Raw genomic sequence first — 15413 nt, forward strand, 5'->3', positions numbered from 1 at the left:
TACACGTTTAAACTCCTGGCAACACTGTAGCTTGTTTCATTGTAGCTAGAGCAAATGGTTTATGGAATTGCCAAAAGTCCCATGCAAGTCTATGGGACTTCTGGCATATTTGTAGACTGCTTGCTTTAGAGTTTAAACATGTATCCTGCCACTGCAACAGCATTAAATTTACTTTTTTAGGCTGCATTTACATGGCAGAATTTCTGCACTGAATTCTGCATGAATTTATAGCCAATGCACTTCAATGGGGTTCTGTTGTCCCATTCACACAGCAGAATTTCCGCTGCAGGAATTACATTGAAGTGAATTGGCTATAAATTCATGCAGAATTTTCATGCAGTATTCAGTGCAGGAATTCTTCCATGTCAATTTAGCCAAAGGTCACGTCTGATATTACAAATTCTCCCGCAGACTATACTGAGACATTTATGGTCCAGCCTCTATGGCATCACAATTACCAATCCTCTACACCACCATTATTTACTTCCCACCAATACTCTGTCTTCCGCTTCCCCATGTGCCCTCATTACTCTCGACAGCACTGCTCAATGCTCAATAACCCTAAGTCGAATAATAGAGCCTGAGGACAGGGCTAAAGATCACAGTATGGGCAGAACTATGAAATAATTAGTCCCAAACCAGCCCTTGAAATTAATTAAAATACTCCTTGACATAAACTGTTTCTAATACCCCTTCTCTGACAGAGACTGCTACTAAGTCCCCCATGTCTTCAAACTTATTTCCATGAACCCTCCACCCTCCTTACAAACTCCCTATACTACTCATATTAGGCTAGTTTAACATCTGCTTCCGGTGCAGATTACGTACAACAGTGGTAAATGGAGCTGACCAGTTTAATACACATCAGTTGAGTCTGACAGACCCATATGCCTTATCCCTGGAAAAAAAAATGGTGCTATGTTTTTTACCCCCAATTTTTTAAACAGATTCGGCAATAGAGGCGCGAATGGAGCCTACAATGCAGATGGAAACCTAGCCTCACCTTCTACTCCCCAGTTGTGCTGTAGCCAAAGCTAAAGGAACCTTTGATGTCAGAATAAAAGGTATTTGAGCTGCTAGCTGTGCTGTAGCTAGAGACAAAAGGCCTTTAATGACATCTTTGGTGACACAGTACAGAACATACTACTCTGCTTGTTATGTCAGATAGATATTGCCTCAGGAGTCTGTTTCAGCCCACAGGTCCAGGAAACTTGTTATTTAATTTTGTATTTATTGTCCTATGTTTTATGCATATGTATGTTGTTTATCTGGTATAAAGTGTACTGTGCCTTTTATGGAAAGGTTGCAGAGGTGTCATGTGATCACTATGGCCAATTAAAGTTGTAAGCCCTAAGCCCGCTGATCTGTCTAGACAGGGAGGAGAGAGTTCTATTTGGGGGTCCAGAAGGAGAGGGAGCTAAGTCTGGTCCTGAGCAAGGAGGAGAGAGTAGAGTCAGTGGATTCTGAGGAGAAGTCAAGTGTAAAGCAACTTCAGCAGAATGCAAGCAATTCAAGTCAGTCAAGGTCCAAGGTGTGGGGAGAAGTGTCAGAGAGCTGAAAGGGCCCCATAGTGCAAGTCAAGGATAGTGAGAGGGAAGTTTCTCAGGCCACCTCAGTCCAAAAGTCAAAGTCCACCCCTGGTAGTAAGCAACTCTGTGGATGCATCGTGAAGTACTTCGAGTCTGTGTTAGTTGTCCCCAAAGTCAACATAAAGTCAAGTTAACCCCTTAAGGACTCAGGGTTTTTCCGTTTTTGCACTTTCATTTTTACCTTTTAAAAATCATAACCCTTTCAATTTTCCAGCTAAAAATCCATATTATGGCTTATTTTTTGCGTTGTCAATTCTACTTTGCAGTGACATTAGTCATTTTACCCAAAAATGCGCCGTGATCTGAAGTTGTTATCGGTATGATTTTTGTTTTGATCGGACTTTGTGATCACTTCTTATTCATTTTTTAATGGTATAAAATATATATATAAAATACGCTTTTTTGGACTTTGGAATTTTTTTGCGCGTACGCCATTGACCATGCGGTTTAATTAATGATATATTTTTATAGTTCGGACATTTACGCACGCGGCGATACCACATATGTTTATTTTTATTTTTTTACACTGTTTTATTTTTTTTATGGGAAAAGGGGGGTGATTCAAACTTTTATTAGGGAAGGGGTTAAATGACCTTTTTAACACTTTTTTTTTACATTTTTTTTACAGTGCTATAGGTCCCATAGGGACCTATAACACTGCACACACTGATCTTTTACACAGATCACAGGTGTGTATTAACACGCCTGTGATCAGTGTTATCGGCGCTTGACTGCTCCTGCCTGGATCTCAGGCACGGAGCAGTCATTCGCCGATCGGACACCGAGGAGGCAGGTAAGGGCCCTCCCGGTGTCCGGTCAGCTGTTGAGGACGCCGCGATTTCACCGCGGCGGTCCCGAACAGCCCGACTGAGCAGTCGGGTCACTTCCACTTTCACTTTAGAAGCGGCGGTCAGCTTTGACCGCCGCTTCTAAAGGGTTAATATCGCACATCGCCGCGATCGGCGATGTGTGGTATTAGCCGCGGGTCCCGGCCGTTGATGAGCGCCGGGACCGACGCGATATGATGCGGGATCGCGGCGCGATCCCGTTTCATATCGCGGGAGCCGGCGCATGGCGTAAATATACGTCCTGCGTCGTTAAGGGGTTAAGTCGTAGCAGCTGCACTATAACAACAAGTCCCAGAGTGCCCAGTGATCCAAAGTGACTATATTTTCACCTTTTCCCCAATTATTGCACTACTAAATTTTGCTGTTAAATTACATGGACTGTGCAACTTTGAGTAAAAGTAGTTTCCTTAACCCTGCATCATTGGATTTATTGCCACAATGCTTTGCCAGAAAGCTGCTTATGTGGAGGTTAACACTACCCTGACTTCACAAACTCGATCTCAGTTACAACTCTAAAACAGTATATCATGCACAGCTTGTGTTTCAGGTGCTGTGGGGAAAGTCATGTGATCAAAGGGAGCATGGCTGTGCTGCAATGTGTGGGGTGACTGCTGGGGTGGACAGAGCACAGTGAGAACAGGGCTGCTGGATTGTAGTTTTCAGCACAGCGTGTGGCTGTGTGGCATTGGGTGGGTTGACTGATATGTGGGAAGAAAATAAGTCATCTCCTACCTTGAAACAAAGGATCCTGGGGTTTGTAGTCTGAGGGAGGTCACAGAAACATGAAGTAGCCAGTTCCCGCAACAATACCCCCCCTCCCCCGTCCCAGCCATAACAGCTTGCCATGGATGCTTCGGCTGTGGTTCTTCAGCCCTGGATCTGTAGGGCTAACCAGCTAAAAAAAAAATCAGTCACTGGCCTGGACTACTCCACCCACCCCACTTGTGGGCTCCACAGGAGTAGTTGTTTTTATGGCTGGTTGGCTTTTAGAACCAACACTGTTGTCCTAACCACAACACTTTCCCAATCATTTTTTACTTTGTAAGGTTTTACAAATTGAGGAACCCCCTTTAGAAGCGACAATGTTCTGGAGGCTTTGGGTATTGCCAGCACAATGTTTATTAGAGATAACAGGGGTAAAGCAGAGATTGACACCCAATTTATTATTTTGCAACATCAAGCACATAATATGTATTAGATTTTTTGGTAAACACAAAGATAAAAAATAAATTTACTGTTTTCTAAGCAGTAAGTAGTATCAGAAAATATGTTTACATCAAACCATGTGCTGGTTTAGGTGAAGATCTACAGAGCAGATAATCAGATAAGACAGTAGGTAGGTAAGATACAGGAAGGTAATAAAGCTTGCAGTCCCAGCCAGGAGAATATCTTGTCCATGGATGAACAGCAGTCAGGGCATGCTCCATGCAGTCTGTGACACGGTAGAGTTTGGGGTTGGCACTGCCAAGTAGAGAAGACAAGCCTTGGGCATCTGTGTACATAAGCAAAAATAATCTACATGTTATTAATGGAAACTTGTTGATTTTATTTAGAATGAAATAGACCAATTGTCAATAAACAGCTTTATGTCTCTTTGCTGTCATATATACTGTGCCACAAAAAAGGGCAACAAATGTGCAGGACAAAAATGCTATAAAAATATATATATATATATCAGTTTAGAAAAAAAAAGTCCACTTGGAAGGAAAGAAACATAATGGCCCTCATTTACTATTCTAAACCCGACCTCTTTTGTCGGGTTTTTTTGTCGCATCTTTGTCTGCGCCATGTCGCAGACATCGTGCGCCAGTCTGCGACACGATGCAACATTTTTTCCCGACGGACCCGATGTGGATTCTCCCAAACCCGAAAAAGGGGCGTTACCCGACATTTCTGAGCTTTCCCACGTATTTATTAAGGTTTCCAACCCGAATTTGTTGAATTGTTGTGGATTTTTTCCCGACAGCTCAGAGGAGTTGGAAACCAAAACCAACAAAACCCACGTGCGACAAACAGGATGCGACATAATAATAAATACCAGGGGGAAAAAGCAGTCGGGTAAGAAAGCAACATAGACTTACAACCCGATTTTCTTAGTAAATGAGGGCCAATGTGGCACCTCATCTATGTATTTTATACTCTGAACTTATTTTGAAGCAGCTGCGTGCATCCTGGCCACTGCCATCATCTCCATCTGGCCTTTTTTTGTCTGTATGAGCTGTTCGCATGCCGACTTTATTGTGGCAAATTTTGTATCGTTTGCTTGTCCACAGATGTTTGGGTACCTGACATTAAGGCTGGCTTCACACTAGTGCCCATATTATACCGTAATCCTGGTCTGACTGCGGGTCTGATGGCCCGGACTAACAGCTATCAGATCCGATCATTAGAATTGCAGTCAAGCCAGGACTTGTGGCCATAATAAGGATGTAAAAATGTTTCTATATTAGCCTAGAGAAAATCCTTATTCTGTGTTCTTCTCTTCATTAAAGGTGTCTTTACTACATCTGATATGACAGGGGTGTAATCTCAGTGCCTATTTTGGCTATTTTTATTTATTTATTTATTTTTTGCCACCTCAATTCTGTCTCCTTTATTAGTCATGATCCAAGAATAAATCTTTTTCACCAAAATGTGTGTCAGGTTTGGTGGCCTTGGTGGTGCTATTTTAGGGCTGTACTAGTTGCCATATTTATATCTTTTCACATTGGAGGTATACTTATTTTGCCGGGGTTTTTTTTGTGTGTGATTGTATACTGCACTTACTATGCCCTTATTTATCATTGCATTTTCTATATAGAGTGGGTGAAATAATTATTGAACAAATCACCATTTTTCTCACAAAAAATTATTTCAAAGGTGCTATTGATATGAAATTTTCGCCAGATGTTGGTAACAACCATAGGAATCCATACATACAAAGAAACCAAAACAAATAAGCTCAGAAATTAAGTTATGTATAATAATGTGAAATGACACAAGGAAAAAATATTGAACACATAAAGAAAGAGAAGTGTGAAAAGGCATGGAAAGCCAAGACAACAGTTGAAATATATATCTGTAATTAAAAAGCAACACAGCCTCTTGTTAGTGCAAATTAATGACAGCTGGTTCAGTCACAACTGATGCCCTGTAAAAAGGTCTTTGTAACAATCTCACCTGGCAAGGCTGTGTATGGTGTGCTCTTGTCAGTTAGGAGTTACAGGTCCGGGCCAATCAGCAGCTGAGAAGGGGTATTAGAGTATTTCTCAGCTTTCTAGCTTCCAGTTCAGTTTTGCTCTGATTCAGTTCAGTTTTAATGTCACTCCTGTCTGTTTATGTTTATATTTTTAATTTCTTAATCATTTTAGTTTAGTCCTGTTAGCTAGTTTTTATGTCTGTACTGTGGTCAATTTATTCCTTTCTCATTTGTTTCTGTTATGTAAACCTGTCTTTAGACTCGTGTTCAGACCTGTTTGTATTTTTAATTCCCCCATGGTTAGGCCCTGACGCATAGCTTGTTTCTTTGTCCCTGGTGTGTGTGGAATTTGGTTTGTTCCTGTATTTAGTTGTGTTACACAACCTGTATTTAGGTTGTGTAACCTGAACATGTATCTTGACCCATATTCAGACCTGTTGTCTTTGTATTTTCCTCTATGGTTAGTCTATGGTTCCTCTATGGTTGATGCTTTGCCCCTGGCCTGAAGTCAGGTTTTGTTCTTATATTTAGTCTGTGTAACCTAAACATGTATCTTGACCCTTATTCAGATATGTTTATCTTTGTGTTTATGCTAGGTGTGTTTCTGTGTTTGATCTTGTGATCTAGTACCAATCCTGATCTATATAGTGTTCTGACTTTAGTTAACATGTCCACACCCTTCATTCTTGTTAATCTTGCCGATATATATATCTCTTGGTATCATTTTGTAATGTCCGTGCTCAGGCCAGACACGCTGGCCGTGAACGCTCTCCTGTCATGTTCTGCGGGTGGGACTAGGATTTGCATCGCATGCGAGTCCCAGCCTGTCACTCACCTTACTGGTCTTCCGTGCTCTCAGCTCCGGCATGTGCCGAAGCTCTTACATTTAAAGGGCCAGTATGCCCTTAATTAGTGAATCCACCTGCACCTTCTGTTATAAGTATCAGTTCCTCCCATGACTCCCTGCCGGATCTTTGTTGCCCTAGTGCCTGAGAGAAAGCTTCTGTGTTCCATTGTTCCTGTTACCCTTGTACCTGACCCTTGTCCTATGTCCTGACCCTTCTACTGTGCCACCTGCCCTGTCCATCAGCTATCTTGACCTCATCTTGTCTGTATCCTGTCATACCACGCTTCATCCCAGCAACCTGTGTGGATGAGTCATGCCAGGAGTAGCGATCTGGGTGCCACCTGCCGCAGCAAAACCAGCGGCACCTTAGACTCCGCTCCCTGGCACGGCTCACGTCATCATTCACACAGGCAAAGGGATTCACCACCTTCCCTGACCCTTACACCTGTTTTGTTAATATTGTCATACCTGCTATGTCTTCCCTGTTTGTTATAGCTTGTTCAACCTTTAGTATCCTGATCTGAATGCCCGACCTCGTGCAGTCCTGTTTATTGTTTTGCCTATGTTGCCTCTGCATTTTAGGCCAGTGGAGGGACTGGCACCCAGTTGTGGAATCATGGCCCAGGGCCATTACACAAGTAGGCATATAAAGGGGTAAGCTCATGCCTTACTATTCCCTTCCCTACTTGATGTGACAGTCTAATTGTCAAGGTTTAACACAAGACAAATCTCATGATGGGTAAAAGCAAAGAGCTGTTTTAAAACCTCCGTAACATAATTGTTGCAAAATATTGTGGAAAGACAATCATTTCACCATTAATTTGTTTTGACCGGCCAGGAGCCCCTCCTAAGATTTCTGACAGAGGAGTGAAAAGAATAATCCGGAGAGTTGTCCATGAACCAAGGATACTTTTAGAGAGCTTCAAAAAGACAGGGAATTAGCAGTTGCTGATGTCTCAAATAAAATAAAAAAGTAATGCATTTCCCTGCCATGGCCTGAATGCACGCTCACCACGGAAGATTCTATTGCTTAATTAAAAGCATGTTGAAACTTGTTTAAAGTTTGCTGCACAACATTTGGAAAAGCCAGTGAAATACTGGGAGAATCTAGTGTGGTCAGATGAATGCAAAATTAAACTGTTCTCCATGTTTGGAGAAGAAATGGCACTGCACATCATCCTAAAAATAATATATCAACAGTGAAGTTTGGAGGTGGGAACATGATGGTGTAGGGCGGCTTTTCAGCAAATGGTAGCGGCAAACATCATATAACTGAAGGAAAAAAGAATCTTGACAAAAATCTGCTGCCATCTACCAGGATGGAGAAGATTAAACCAGGGTGGAAATTTTAGCAAAACAATAATACCGAACACACAGCCAAGGAAACTCTCAAATGGTTTCAAAGAGAGAAAATGAAGCTGATAGAATGACCCAGCGAGTCACCTGACTTAAAGGGGTACTCCGGTGCTTAGACATCTTATCCCCTATCCAAAGGATAGGGGATAAGATGCCTGATCGCGGGAGTCCCGCCACTGGGGACCCCCGTGATCTTGCACGCGGCCCCCCGTTTGTAATCAGTCTGATTACTGTCCATCACAGGGCCGGCGGCATGTGACGTCACGCCTCCGCCCTAGTGTGACCTCACATTCCGCTCCTCAATGCAAGTCTATGGGAGGGGGCGTGACAGCTATCACGCCCCCTCCCGTAGGCTTGCATTGAGGGGCGGAGCGTGATGTCACACGGGTGTGGAGGCGTGACGTCACACGCCGTCGGCCCCGTGGATGCCGGTAATCAGACCCAGAGCGAACAAGCTCCGGGGACTGATTACAAACGGGGTGCCGCGTGCAAGATCACGGGGGTCCCCAGCAGCGGGACTCCCGCAATCAGGCATCTTATCCCCTATCCTCTGGATAGGGGATAAGATGTCTAAGCATCGGAGTACCCCTTTAAATCCCAATGCCAGGACTCATAGAGAAGGCCCACAGAACCTTCAAGATTTAAAAGTTGTTTGTGTGGAAGAATGGGCCAGAATCACACCAGAGCAATGCATGCGACTAATTTCTCCATACAGGTGACAACCTAAAGCTGTAATTACCAACAAAGGCTTTTGTATAAAGTATGAAATAAATATCAATAACCGTGTTCAATACTTTTCCTCCTGACAGTTCAAATTATTATACATAACTTGATTTCTGAGCTCATTTCTGAGCTTTGTATTTATGGATTACGTTGGGTTGGTACCAATAGCTGGGGAAAATTTAGTGTGTGTATAAATCATTGTGTTACCTTTGTGCAATTTTTTTCACACTGCATAACAGATGTAATAAAAAACCTTTGTGCACATGTGCTTCCTTCTGTGTTAGTTTATTTTTGACTTATTGACTTTTTCCCATGTTTGTTGCTCTTTTTGTGTTTCGCTGTTGTTAATTTTATTGCATATAGGACTTTTAATTTTGTTGACAAAAGAAAAAAATTACTGACCTTTAGGACATGTTTATGCAGTGTAAAATTTGCTGGCATATTTTATGCACACATTTTCATCCGTAATTGAAAATGTGTGCATAAATGAAAATACGTGGACAAATTTTAAGCTTTGTGAACATACCCGAAAGAAGGACATGTTGACTTACATTGATAATAGTACTGTTCTCCAAAGCAATGTTTCATATTTTCTGGTAGATTTGTCCACAGGCGTTCTAGATTTTTTAAGTGAGGTTCCACTACTCCCAATGCTGTCCTAAAGGCACCTGGTTCAATTATAGAAATCTTCACTCCAAAATCTCGAAGCTCTCTTCTGCATTGGGGAGAGAATATACAGTTTAGTCTGTGATGTCTTTACTGGTCTATTTTTTTTTTTTTTTTTTATCCTCAAAACAAATGTGGGGGTGTCTTAAACTTCTATAAGGATGAGGAAGACATTGGTGTGATCCTTGTGGATTGTTAAAGAAAATGTATCGTCAGATTGATCTCTGCAAAGTTTACAGAAGGAAGTGGAGTTCGGCAAGAACAGTTGGCAGCAGCAGGGGACCAGTGAGGTGACTACTGCTTCATTATTATTTTTAAATTGTATCCTACTGGGTAACCTCTTTACCATAAATTTCTGATCATTGGTGGACGGAATGGCCAACAACAAAAAAAGTCAGGGGTATTGATTTCTGGGTCTCCAAAATGACTATTGGCAAGGGCTAACCCAGGGTTAGAACCTATATCCCCAACCAAGCCCTATTTACACCCTAATTTAACACTCACAGCCATGCCAATACACATTCAACTTCCTCCTTCAATATTCTAACTAATACCAGGGGAAACTGTACAGTATGGTTGCAGCAATCACACTCCTATCACACTCAGATTTCTGCATGTACACACTACCTGAGAGTGATAGGAGTGAGAATGCTGCAACCACACTCCTATCATCCTCACACAACTTAAGTAAACTAAGTAAAAATATATGTAACATTAACATAATATTATCTGTGGTATGTATATGCATTAGATAGTACGTCTAAAAGATAATAATTCAGTTTCCAAATAACAAGAGTACACAAATAGCAATTATCATCATACATGTCTCCACCATACTGTTACTGTTTAAATACTGTATACTGAGACCAATATTACCAATATTGCTTATAAACAAGAGCGATATTTTTAACATACATATAACCATCATACTATTACTCTTAAAATGCGGCATACTAAGACCAATATTACCTATAATACAAGTATACAATAAGCAAATATACATGTTACCACCATTCTGTTACTAATCAAATCCAATATATTGAGATAAATATTACCAATAATATCTGCATGCAAGATTAGATATTATTTCCATGCATATTACCATCATGCTGTTACTGACCAAATCCTGTATACTGAGAACAATATTACTAGTATAAAAAGAGAGGAGGGGGAAAAGGTGTGAGAAAGAAGCAACTTGGTCTAACATAATATATTACAAATATTGTTATATTCACTTGTACTATTATGTAAAGTTTGTTGAAATGACATTGCCTATTTAGGGCCCTTTTAGATTGGCCAATGGGGGCATGGTAACAGGCAATGATCTTGCGAGTGATTGGCACTTGTTTATTGAGCTTTTACAGGACTTAATCAATTGTGTGGCTGGCACACACATTATGCTTACCTGAGACTATCAGATAAAGCTTCAACACCAAACTTAGATGGACAGTATCCACCCCCAACATTAGGCAGTCTTCCACCACAGCTGGAAACATTGACAATTCGCCCCTTTGCCTTCATGATGAGAGGCAATAGGTTCACTGTAACATCAAAGAGTCCCACTAAATTTATGTTCAGCACCTTAGCAAAATCGGCTCTTGTTTGCCATGCATTAGGACCAAATGTAAATCCAAAAGCTGCATTGTTTACAAGGCCCCATAAACCTGGAAAACGTTGGAAATAATTAGTTAACAAGTTGCTTGGTAATAATGTATAGTACACTATTTGAGCTATTGAGAGATTTTTTTTTTTTATAGACATTAATTTATGGTTCTTAAGTTCCATAAAAACACTTTACATATGAATTACAGAAGGGTGCAAGCTACATTGACCTCATTCCTTCCTTTCTGTATGTGAAAATTATAGTTAATATTACTCAAAGTACTACAGATTTCCACTACATGATTCCTGCAATTTAGTCTGTATTATGGTTTTATTACACTGCTTTCTCTCTGTAAATGTCTATATAAGAGCAATGCAATATTTGGGTAAAATGGCTGAGCAAATAACTAAGGGAAAAATGTTGCATTATTCACCCATATATAGTAACAAAGGTTCTAGAAATGAAGAGGTCCCTGCTCAGTCGCCAATCCCTTCTCTAGTTAAGAGGATCGCCAATCCCTTCTCTAGTTAAGAGGTCTCTGCTCAGTCGCCAATCCCTTCTCTAGTTAAGAGGATGTCCAATCCCCTGCCATTTTTCTAGTGTCGTCCCTACAGCTCATCTCTTCCCCCTTTTTTGTCTCAATGTAAATAATGCCCCCACCCCCTTCCCCCCTGCCAGTGATTGGCTAAGCTGACATTTTCCATGTGTTGGGTTAGAATAGTAAGCACTGACTGGGGGTGGGGGTCCAGCAGTGTCAGGTGAATGTAATTTTTAACTCCTCCAGGCAATCCCTTTAGGGAAGTCTTGAATGCATAGTGCTGGATATTTGTTTTCATTAAATGTTTTATTTTATTTTAACTCACCACGATCTCCAACAATATTAGCAATCCACTTGGCAGCTGAGCTGACGCTCTGACTGTCTGCAACATCAAGAATTACAGTTTTCAATTGACTTGATGTCTCCTTCTTCAGCTGCTCGGCTCCTTTCTCAGTTAGGCAGGAAGCCAGGACCTTCATTCCACGTTTGTCCAGTTGCTTTGCCAGCGTATTTCCAAATCCAGTGTCACATCCAGTGATGAAGACATATTTACCTGAGAGATTTTCTAGGATCTGACTCTGTCTGTACCATCTGTAGAGGAGAAGTAGAGCTACCAACACCAGCAGAGGGAGCCACATGATAGGATCTTACTGTGCTCTGGAAAAAGATAGAAGCTGTGGTTTAATGTTATTTCTACACACTGTATATAACATTAAATAAAACTTTACAAAAATAATTGTGCTTTTTAAATATAAGGATATTATGAAAAATAAGAAAAATTGGAAAGCGCTCACCTCCTCCGTGCAAGTGCAGTCAGTCGTCCTTCACTGTCTCCAGATAAAAAATAGTAGTCACAGGGGGCGGAGCTTCATGCTTCTTAAATCACTGGCAATACTATCCCTTGTATTATGATTAAGGCCCTATAGGTCGGAAATGCGTCAGAGGGGGAGGTTTGTACCTTGAACATGCCGGTGTGCACCTTTTTTTATTCTGTCGATTTTAATGGAGCTAAATAAACAGACGGTTTTACCAGTGCTGTGACTACTTGGACTTTAATTCTGGAGACAGTGAAGGAGGACTGACTGCACTTGCACGGAGGAGGTGAGCGCTTTCCAATTTTTCTTTTTCTTGTCTATGTTCAATTTCCCTGGGATTAGCTTCTCCCTCCTGAACCACTCTAATTACTCAGGTGCTACCCGACTGGTTAGCTACTATGTCTCTAACAGACGAAGAAGCTACGATATCTGGACTTAGGTCTGATCATTTCCTTAAAAATGTGGATGATTGTTCAGACAGACTTTCCAAATTAAAGAATATTATCAAAAGAATAGATGTCCATACCACAGATATTGATATGGTCAGACAAATGTGGGAGTTGGAAAAAATTATGGAAAAAGAGATGCAAATCTGGTGGGACTTCAGTATGACAAAAAAATATATAGAACACAGTCTGGTACCTAGAGGTCTGCGCTTAAAGAAAATTCCCACTACCATATATTCTGTTATTTTTATCCAGAAATGGAATGATATTCTAACTGTTTCCTCTTTACGTCTATTGAATCTTATCACAGAATTTGAGGAGGAAGCTTTAAGAAATACCTGTATTGAAATAAAAAATTTGTAATTGTAATTGTAATTTGTAATTGAATTACAAGAACAACTGCAATGTTATGAAACAAATAAAAGCTTTCAAGAACTGGGCATGTCTATGAAAGAGAAAATTTCAGAAATGGAGGACGTTATTGTTAAGGTAAAAACTAGCAAGTTTGCACGTGACTCGTGATTCGTGATTTTTCGACGAATATGACCTATGAATGGGGAAGATGGGAAAAATTCCAACCCAGGTCTATAAACAATCCAAAAATCAATGAAAGAATTTTAAAAAATCCACAACTCATAAAAATTTCACCTTTAGTCAGAATGAAACAGAAGATGACTCAACAGATGATAACAGTAAAATCTCAGACACATCTACAGACAATAAAGCTACTGCAAAAAATATCAAAGCTGCATCAAATCATACTAAATCTAAACCTAAACATGTGAAAAAAACAAATGAAAAAAAGCCTTCAACGCACAAGTCGAGGAAACAGAAAATACAGCAAGAAGATACTCCCAACGTAAGAAAGGCAAATACAGAGATAAATGTGGTCAATCTGTCATCTTATATTGTGTCCGATGCTCAAGTTAAACTACTGTCCAAAGGTCTTTCTCATGTTCCTACCTATAATTTTGATCTTTATCAAACCATCAAAGATATTAACTGGTTTTCTAAGCTCCTTACAGCAGGAAAGAGACATTTTTTTTGAAGATAACGCACAGGAAACGCAGACAGCCCCTTCACAATCTGAACTGTCTCCAGAAACTGTGTCTGAAAAAATGTATTCACTTTCTTTTCAAGATTGTATAGAGCTGAACTCTTTACTATCTCTAAATGAGGAAACATCTAATGAAGATAAAATTGAAGAGTTCATTTTATCCAATACAGTCGAGATGTGAAGCGTTAGATTGTTTCCAAGAGCTACTATATGATGAACTTGCCACATTGTATCGAGAGATGAAAACTAACGCCCAAGCTGGAGAACAGTTTAAAAGAAACCTATCCAAGGCCGAAAAGAATGCAATCTCAGAATGGAAAGCAAATGAGGATCTGCTAGTGCGATCGGCTGACAAAGGCGGAGCCGTGGTGCTTTTGAACAAGGATTAAATGAAATTAAATGAAGAGATGTTGAATGATGAAAAGACTTATGAAATCCTTCAAAAAGATCCCACCACGGACTACCAACTTAGTTTAAAGTGCCTTTTGGATGAGGGACTGGCATAACTTAAAATCACCCCTATTACACCTATTTTTCATTCTTTGCCAAAGATTCAAAAGAGCCAATTCCCGCCACCTTTAAGACCTATTGTAGCGGGGATTGGCTCTTTAAATGAATCTTTATGCAAATGGGTTCACCAATTTTTACAACCATTGGTGAAACTCACCTATGGGTACATCAGAGATACCAAGCATTTGCTTGGTACTCTTGATGGTGTACAGTGGCAGTCTCACTATAATTGGTTAACGTGTGACATTGAAACCCTATGTACATGCATTCCCCACAGTCTAGCATTGATAGCTATAGCATTCCATTTGGACAAATATTCCAATTATACCCCGTATTTGAAAATGTTCATTCTTACAGCTATACATTATTTGTTAACACATAATTATTTTATGTTTAACTCCACATATTATTTACAGCGGGTGGGAGCCTCAATGGGTGCAATATATTCCCCTTCTTTAGCCATCATCTGATTTAGCGGCTGTACCCAGCTTTATGCAGTATCTCAACAGCAATCCCTGTGTGTTAAAATTCAAATATGATTTTCACCCTACTGTTATTAATTATTTGGATGTCAAATTGGAAATCGTGAACCAAGAAATTGTCACATCTACTTTCAGGAAGCCCACAGCCGGTAATTTAGTATTGCACGCAAATTCTTGTCACCCCAAGCACATTGTTATAAATTTGCCATATGGAGAATTTATCAGAAGCAAAAGAAATTGCTCTTCGGATGAACATTTTGAAGCAGAAAGTGTGAACCTGTCTGAAAGATTAAAACAAAGAAACTATCCCGAAGGTCTGATCAATTCTGCCATTGGCAAAGTACGTGTGTCACGATGCCGGCTGGCTGGTAGTGGATCCTCTGTGCCAGAGAGGGATTGGCGTGGACCGTGCTAGTGGATCGGTTCTAAGTCACTACTGGTTTTCACCAGAGCCCGCCGCAAAGCGGGATGGTCTTGCTGCGGCGGTAGTGACCAGGTCGTATCCACTAGCAACGGCTCAACCTCTCTGGCTGCTGAAGATAGGCGCGGTACAAGGGAGTAGACAGAAGCAAGGTCGGACGTAGCAGAAGGTCGGGGCAGGCAGCAAGGATCGTAGTCAGGGGCAACGGCAGGAGGTCTGGAACACAGGCTAGGAACATACAAGGAACGCTTTCACTGGCACAATGGCAACAAGATCCGGCAGGGAAGTGCAGGGGAAGTGAGGTGATATAGGGAAGTGCACAGGTGAAGACACT

The 15413-nt window shown here is 40.9% G+C and overlaps 1 protein-coding gene across 3 annotated transcripts in view; it reads right to left on the minus strand.

The window, feature by feature from the left end:
- Window positions 1-3547: 3547 nt before the first annotated feature.
- The window catches only part of LOC130358753 (retinol dehydrogenase 7-like), a 49678-nt gene continuing 37812 nt past the window's right edge, over window positions 3548-15413 (minus strand). For 2 of the 3 annotated variants that reach the window (XM_056562490.1, XM_056562489.1), the window contains exons 2-5: window positions 11674-12005; window positions 10613-10871; window positions 9093-9256; window positions 3548-3929 (exon numbers count right to left, since the gene is read on the minus strand). In XM_056562490.1, coding sequence (XP_056418465.1) covers window positions 3709-3929; window positions 9093-9256; window positions 10613-10871; window positions 11674-11986 — 957 coding nt within the window. In that variant the 5' untranslated portion in view covers window positions 11987-12005 and the 3' untranslated portion in view covers window positions 3548-3708. The remainder of the gene's footprint in view (window positions 3930-9092; window positions 9257-10612; window positions 10872-11673; window positions 12006-15413) is intronic. The other variant, XM_056562491.1, reaches the window with a different exon arrangement.

Source organism: Hyla sarda, chromosome 2 (genome assembly GCF_029499605.1).
Source record: "Hyla sarda isolate aHylSar1 chromosome 2, aHylSar1.hap1, whole genome shotgun sequence".
Classification (NCBI taxonomy): domain Eukaryota; kingdom Metazoa; phylum Chordata; class Amphibia; order Anura; family Hylidae; genus Hyla; species Hyla sarda.